This window comes from Andrographis paniculata, unplaced genomic scaffold, assembly GCF_009805555.1.
Source record: "Andrographis paniculata isolate CXL003 unplaced genomic scaffold, ASM980555v1 Contig38END, whole genome shotgun sequence".
In the NCBI taxonomy this organism is placed as follows: Eukaryota; Viridiplantae; Streptophyta; class Magnoliopsida; order Lamiales; family Acanthaceae; genus Andrographis; species Andrographis paniculata.
This window is the reverse complement of record NW_026137571.1, coordinates 1,296,201-1,304,014: the sequence shown is the minus strand read 5'-3', so window position 1 is coordinate 1,304,014 and position 7,814 is coordinate 1,296,201. Positions and strand designations below refer to the sequence as shown.

The following is a 7,814-nucleotide window of genomic DNA, read 5'->3' as shown; positions in this document are numbered from 1 at the left end:
ACAGAACTTCACTAACTATATTGTGCAAATAATCACACAATTCCCATCACATAATCTGGGAAGAACGTGAATATATACAAATAGATGGGACAAACATGTACACAAACACGCGCACCCAAAAAAACAAACAAACCAAACTGGACTAAGAAATGAAATATCAAGGTATAATTTCACCTTAGAATCTCCAAAATTCGTGCCTTGTAAAAAAGATCTCTGGTTGTGAAGCTAAGAAAATTGCAGCAATGATAATGAAATGAATAATAATAATATGAAATAAAGTCTTGAGCTACAATTTTACCTGAGAACCTCCATCATTTGTGTTTTGTGAAGAAGATCCCAGGTCATGAAGCTGAGAAAATTGCAAGAAATGATTTCAGAATGAAGACTATGAAATGGAATCTTGAGGTACAATTTCACCTGAGAACCTCCATAACTTGTGCCTTGTGATATAGATCCTTGGTCGTGAAGCTAAGAGAAGTGCAAGAAATGATTTTAGAATGCCACTGATTGAATTACAAAGATTATTAAAATTGCAACAACAAGATTAACAAGCAAAAGTATGCATATTATACCTGAGTACCCAAAATTGATTGTTCTGCTCCGTCAAACTGGGAAAATTGCTATAATCAGATCATCACACAAAAATATGCACAAGAGAATTACGCAAATTATACTTGAGTATCCGAAATTGATTATTGTAATGTTCCTTGTAAGAAAGATCCTTGGTCATGAATCTAAGAAAATTGCAAGCAATGATTACAATATGCCACTTACTGAAATACTGAGGTACATTAATATTGCAAAACTAAGATCAATAAGCAAAAATATGCACTTATGCAGATTAAATTATACCTGAGTACCCGAAACTGATTGTTGTTTTCCATAATCTGTGCTGTGCGAAAAAGATCCCTGGTTGTAAAGTATTGGAATATTGCAAGCAATGTCAGAATGCGATTGACTGAATTATGAAGACATATTAACATTGCAATAATAAGGTCAACAAGAAAAAATATGCACAAAAAAAGTATGCATATAATACCTGAGTACCCGAAATTGATTCTTGTACTCCAAAATTTGTGCCTTGTGAAGATCCCTGGTTGTGAAGCTGAGAAAATTGCCCAGTAATTAAATTACTAAAATTATTGTTTCAATAATAAGATCAACAAGCAAAAATATACATTAAGAGAATTATGCAAATTATACCTAAGTACCCGAAATTGATTGTTGTACACCTCAATCTAGGTCATGTAAGAAAGATCAAGCAAAGATATGCACAAGAAGGTTATAGAGATTATACCTGAGTACCCAAAGCTAGTTGTTGTACTCCACAATCCATACTTGGTGAAAAAGATCCCTAGTCGTGAAGATTGGAAAATTGCCAGCATGTTAGAATGCTACTGACTGACTTACGAAGGTATATTAACATTGCAATAATAAGGTCAACAAGAAAATATATGCACAGGAAACTATGCATATAGTACCTGAGTACCCGAAACTGAGTCTTGTACTTCAAAATTCGTGCCTTGTGAAAAAGATCCCTGATTGTGAAGTTGAGAAAATTGTAAGCAGTGATCTCAGAATGTCATTAACTGAATTACTAAAGTACATTATTATTTCAATAATAAGGTCAAAAAGCAAAAAATATACACAAGAGAATTATGCGGATTGATTGTAGTAGTTCATAATCCGAATCTTCTAGAAAAGATTCTTCGTTATGAAGCTAAGAAAAATTGCAAGCAATGATTTTATAATATCACTAAATGAATTACTAAGGCACACTAACATTGCAATAATAAGATCAAAAAGAAAAAATATGCACAAGAGAATTATACAGATATGATACCTGAGTACCCGAAATTGATTGTTGTATTCCATGACCCATGCCTTGTAAAAAAGATCCCTGGCTGTGAAGCTGTAAAAATTGCAAATAATGATTCAGAAGGCCACTAATTGAAATATTGAAGTACACTAACATTGCAATAATAAGATCAACAAACAAAAATATGCACAAGAGAATTATGTATATTATACCTGAGTATCCGAAATTGATTGTTGTAAAAAAGATCCTTGATCGTAAAGCTGAGACAATTGCAGGCAATAATTTCAAAATACCACTAACTGAATTACCGAGGTACATTAATATTGCAACATTAAGTTAAACAAGCAAAAATTACAAGAAAATTATGTAGATTATACCTGAGTATCCGAAATTGATGGTTGTACTCCATGATCTGTGCCTAGTGAAAAAAATCCATGGTCGTGATGCTAGGAAAATTGCAAGTAATGTTTGTAAAAATATCACTACCAGAATTACGGTACATTAATATTGCAATAATAAGATCAAGAAGCAAAGATATGCACAAGAAGATTATGCATATTATACCTTATTACCCGAAGTTGATGGTTGTACTCCTAAATGTGTACCTTGTAGAAAAGATCCTTGATTGTAAAGCTGAGAAAATTGCAACCAATGATTTCAAAATGGCATTAACTGAATCACTAAGGTACATTAACATTGCAATAACAAAATCTACAAGAAAAAATATGCTCACGAGAAGATTATACCTTAGTACCCGACGTTGATGGTTGTACTCCATAATCCGTACCTTGAAAAGATCCTCGGTCGTGAAGCTGAGAAAATTGTAAGCAATGATTTCAGAATGCCACTAATTGAATCACTAAAGTGCATTAACATTGTAATAATAAAATCAACAAGCAAAATATGGACAAGAGAATTATGCATATTATACCTTAGTATCCGAAGTTGATGGTCGTACTCCATAATCCGTGTCTACCGGAAGAGATCTCTGGTCGTGAATTTGAGAAAATTACGAGCAATAATTTTAGAATTCCACTGATTGAATTACGAAGATACATTAACATTGCAATAATATGATCGATAAGCAAAAATATGCACAAGAAGATTATGCATATTATGCAACAGCGTCGTCGAAGGAAATGGACGGCTGATTAGTTCTAATTCATGCTTGGGATTTGGACCATTATATGTTGTCGAACTGATTATAATGTAATTTCATGAAACCAAGAAATGAAGATATGAGAAATTAAACCATGAATAAGCACAAAAGATCGCCACAATTGTATAGATATCAATCCGATGACACATGAATAATCATATTCATTTGATATTCGAGCTATAAGAGTGCCTATTTTGTTGGCAGTTGTTATTGAGCTGACTATAATTAATCAGTGTTATGCTAACAACAACCAGACGATATACTGGCAGGACATGAAATATAAATCAATACATATATATTTATATAATATAAAAATACATGAACTGAAAGTACATGACATTAGTTCATGCAACACATACTAAAATTCATCTCATCACACAGGTGTACACAACACACATATAAAATAGAGCAGAAAACAAAAACTAACAATTTATAGAACATTTTTGTTCTATTTTCATGTATTGTCTCTTATATTTTTTATGTGCGGTAATCCTCAATATGTTGATTAACCCCAATAAACAATATAACCATTCCCCTATTTTGTTTCATACTCAAGAACTACAAAGTTCTCCATTGAAATTTCATAATACCAATTATCCTTTTTGCGGCAGCGTTCAATGTCTAAATATTATTGAATCTTAACCTTTATATATTCATATGTAACACACAGTAAGAATGCTAGACAAAATTTCTAAGTCTCTGTTGATGAATTTTCTCCGGAAAAGAAAATTTGATGACTTCCCACCAAATCAAGGAGTATAATCAAGGTAATCCAAATCCAGGGTGCTGATATACTTACTAATATGCCAACATTTTATAATGAGATTATAATGATTTTGTTCTTTGTGATTTCAAACTGAAATCAGTACCATTCACTATGCAGAGTTTTCAATAAAAATATACAGTTTATTCTCACAAAACATCACATCAAAATATTATTTAAACAAAACTTCAAATTGACAATCTATTTCAAATCAATTTCAATTACAATATTTCATTTCACCGGTGACTAGAAAAAGATATAATTTAAGATCTAAAAGATAATTGCAAGGCATAAACATGAAATAAAATTTAATGGAGGTTAGTACTACAAAACTTCACTCATTATATTGTGCAAATAATCACACAATTCCCATCACATAATCTAGGAAGAACGTGAAATGTATATATACAAATAAGTGGGACAAACATCCACACAAACAAACACCCCCCCCCCCCCTCCCCCCTCACAAAAAAAAATAAAAAGATTACTACTATAAAATAAAATCTTCAGGTACAATTTCACCTGAAAACTTCCAGAATTCATGTCTTATGAAAAAGTTCTTTGGTCGTGAAACTTAGAAAATTGCAATCTATGATTTAAGAATGAAATTGAAAAAAAAAAAAAAATGCAAACAGGACTATGAAACGAAATCTTGAGGTACAATTTTACCTGAGAACCTACAGAGTTCGTGTCTGGTGAAAAAGATCCCTGGATGTGAAGCTGTGAAAAATTGCAAGCAATAATTTTAGAAAAAAAAATAAAAAATATATATATAGACAGGACTATGAAATGATCTTGTAGTACAATTTCACTTGAGAACCTCCATAATTCGTGCCTTGTGAAAAAATTCATGAAGCTGAGAAAATTGCAATAATAAGATCAACAAGAAACATTATGCACAAGAGAATTATGAAGATTATACCTGAGTACCCGAAATATATTCTTGTACTTCACTATTCGTGCCTCGTAAAACAGATTCCAGGTTGTGAAGCTGAATGCCATAAATTGAATTACTTAGGTATATTAACATTGTAATAATAAGACCAACAAGCAAACATATGCACAATAGAATTCTGCAGATTATACCTGAGTATCCGAAATTAATTCTTCTTCACTATCCGATGCTAGTAAATAAGATTCCATGTCGCGAAGCTGAGAAATTGAAAGCAAATAATTTCAGAATGCCACAAATTGAATTTCTAAGGTATATTAACATTGTAATAATAAGACCAACAAGCAAACATATGCACAATAGAATTATGCAAATTATACCCGAGTATCCGAAATTAATTCTTCTTCACTATCTGAGGCTAGTAAATAAGATTCTATGTCGCGAAGCTGAGAAATTGAAAGCAAATCATTTCAGAATGCCACAAATTGAATTACTAAGGTATATTAACATTATAATAATAAGATCAACAAGCAAAAATATGCACAAGAGAATTATGCAAATTATACTTGGGTACTCAAAGTTGATTGTTGTGCTCCCATGCCTTTAAAAAAAGATCCTTGGTCGTGAAGCTGAGACAATTGCAGGCAATGATTTCAGAATTCCACTAAACTGAATTACTAAGGCACAATAACATTGCAATAATAAGTTCAACAAGTAAAATTTTGCACAAGAATATTATGATGATTATGCCTAAGTAGCCAAAATTGATCGTTGTTCTCCATAACTTGTGTCTTGTAAAAAAGATTGTAGGCCATCAAGCAGAGAAAATTGCAATAATAAGATCTACAAGAAAAAAATATGCACAAGAGAAGATTATACCTTAGTACCCGAAGTTGATGGTTGTACTCCATAATCCGTACCTTGAAAAGATCCTCGGTCGTGACGCTGAGAAAATTGTAAGCAATGATTTCAGAATGCCACTAATTGAATCACTAAAGTACATTAACATTGTAATAATAAGATCAACAAGCAAAATATGGACAAGAGAATTATGCATATTATACCTTAGTACCCGAAGTTGATGGTTGTACTCCATAATCCGTGCCTAGTGGAAGAGGTCTCTGGCCGTGAATTTGAGAAAATTACAAGCAATGATTTTAGAATGCCACTAACTGAATTACTAAAGTACATTAACATTGTAATAATAAGATCATCAAGCAAAATATGGACAAGAGAATTATGCATATTATACCTTAGTACCCGAAGTTGATGGTTGTACTCCATAATCCGTGCCTGGTGGAAGAGATCTCTGATTGTGAAATTGAGAAAATTACAAGCAATGATTTTAGAATTCCGCTAACTGAATCACTAAAGTACATTAACATTGTAATAATAAAATCAAGCAAAATATGGAAAAGAGAATTATGCATATTATACCTTAGTACCCGAAGTTAATGGCTGTTTTCCATCCTTCTTTGAAGATGAAGATCCACTGGGTTCACTCATCTGTCGAAGACGAATAAAGGTCCACAATTTTAAAAATCTTTACATGCATCTCTGTACGTGCACTAGCAGAAAAGCAACTAACAGATGCAAACTAACCTCTGACTGCAACACAAACAGCATTCCAAGAAATGCAAGCACAATAAACATCGTTAGCGCCAACCAATAGCATCACCAAGTGATCATTTCAAGCAAATCTTAGAAGAAAGAAACCAACAGAAATCAACAATTACCTGTCTGTACCTATTCAGATACACTTGAAGAGGGTCTATATAGTTTGTAAAACCTAATAAAGCCATACACCATAGCAAATCATTTGCAGTGACTTTCCTTCCATTTTCGCGTTTGCACTTTTCAGCAGCCCTTAAATTGCCAATACCAAGAAAATACATTTTAAGTTTCTGGTTTCAAACAAATCACCCATTCTGAAATCTTGATAGATATGGTAAATCAATGAACATACTCGCTAGTGACGAAGCTAATAAACTCAGACGCGCATATTTGTACCATCTCCTTGGCGTCCATGGAAACACATGCGTCCGGAGGCAGTGCCTTCCTCATAAGCTGGGTAACATTCCCGCGCGGTAACAACTTATCCGAATCAAAAACATGGGCGTTGGGGTCAGGGCTACCGCCTGCTCTCTGCGACGGCTGTCCGTCGGCCATTCGATCAAAAAAAACCTGAACAAATTCGACCAACACTAGGTCAAGATAATCCATGGAAATGCACATCCGAGCCAGAGCGAATCCAGAGATTTTTGAGGAAGGGGATCTTACCGGATATTGATGCGTGGGGATTTCGCGGAATTTGTAATTCTGAGCGCGCGAGAGGATGATCGAAGGGTGGAGAAGTGGTGATGGAGAAGACGACTGAACCGTTGGTTAGTTTTGCCAATTTTATTTATTTATTTTGTAGTAGGCGGGCTGGATTGCTCTCTTCTTATTGGGCCACGTGTCCTTCAACTGCCTACTCTTTCGCTATCTATACGACGTCGTCTAGCATTTGCCAATATATATTCATTGGATAAATCGATATTATTACTACTAATATTGGTATTGTTTAATTGAATTTTAAAGCATTTCCCTATGTTAAATTATTTTACACTCATTTTGTTTTGATTTATTTGTTAGTTTACTTTTGTTATGGTATTTTAAATGGTATAAGTTGGATAGTCTTTTTTACAATTTTGTAATTAAATTTTTATTTTTTATTTTTGGTTTCATTCTATAAAATGCATTTTAAAATAGAAAATGGAGAATATTTTGAATAAATTTTTTAAAAATATATTCAAAAATAAATAAATAAAAATACTCCATATCTAAAATAATAATTAAATAAAATATTTAGGATAGAATAAAATAATCAAATATAAATATCAATGCAACATTAATAAACACTACTTCCCCGTCTCAGCTTTTTCGAATACCCAAATTCGACTAAAATTTGTTGAGGATGTCCCTATAAGAACTTCCCCTCCAAAAAAAAAGCTTATGCTGCTTAGATACAACAAACACACGGTATTCTTTAGTAAAAGGCGAAAGAATAATTCGCTGTGTGCTTACTGCGCAGCTGCGTGATTATCTCCCGATCAAGAGCTCTCTTTTTATACATTTCGTTACCTCTGTTTTCTTTAATTGCCCGATGTGGGACACAGATAATTTAAAAAATCAAATACAC

At 32.9% G+C, this 7,814-nt stretch overlaps 1 protein-coding gene, 1 long non-coding RNA gene and 1 other non-coding gene across 3 annotated transcripts; all 3 read right to left on the bottom strand.

Moving 5' to 3' along the window:
• Window positions 1-6,286, bottom strand: LOC127250825 (uncharacterized). The gene is made up of 23 exons (XM_051274251.1): window positions 6,236-6,286; window positions 6,071-6,139; window positions 5,886-5,942; window positions 5,698-5,754; window positions 5,513-5,578; window positions 5,200-5,262; window positions 5,014-5,079; window positions 4,828-4,893; window positions 4,664-4,732; window positions 4,411-4,461; window positions 2,751-2,807; window positions 2,566-2,631; window positions 2,384-2,452; window positions 2,197-2,265; window positions 2,032-2,079; window positions 1,844-1,912; window positions 1,482-1,538; window positions 1,298-1,354; window positions 1,040-1,105; window positions 853-909; window positions 573-620; window positions 418-468; window positions 1-349 (listed from the first exon to the last, which is right to left on the bottom strand). Exons 1-23 carry the CDS (start codon window positions 6,284-6,286, stop codon window positions 287-289), a joined length of 1,392 nt encoding a protein of 463 aa, XP_051130208.1. The 3' UTR covers window positions 1-286.
• Window positions 6,287-6,401: 115 nt separating this feature from the next.
• On the bottom strand, window positions 6,402-7,079 carry LOC127251138 (uncharacterized). The gene is made up of 3 exons (XR_007838841.1): window positions 6,914-7,079; window positions 6,600-6,817; window positions 6,402-6,499 (listed from the first exon to the last, which is right to left on the bottom strand). It is a non-coding gene; the product is annotated as an uncharacterized LOC127251138 (long non-coding RNA).
• Window positions 7,080-7,589: 510 nt separating this feature from the next.
• Window positions 7,590-7,709, bottom strand: LOC127251178 (U5 spliceosomal RNA). Its single transcript, XR_007838851.1, has one exon. It is a non-coding gene; the product is annotated as a U5 spliceosomal RNA (small nuclear RNA).
• Between the last annotated feature and the right edge of the window lie 105 nt (window positions 7,710-7,814).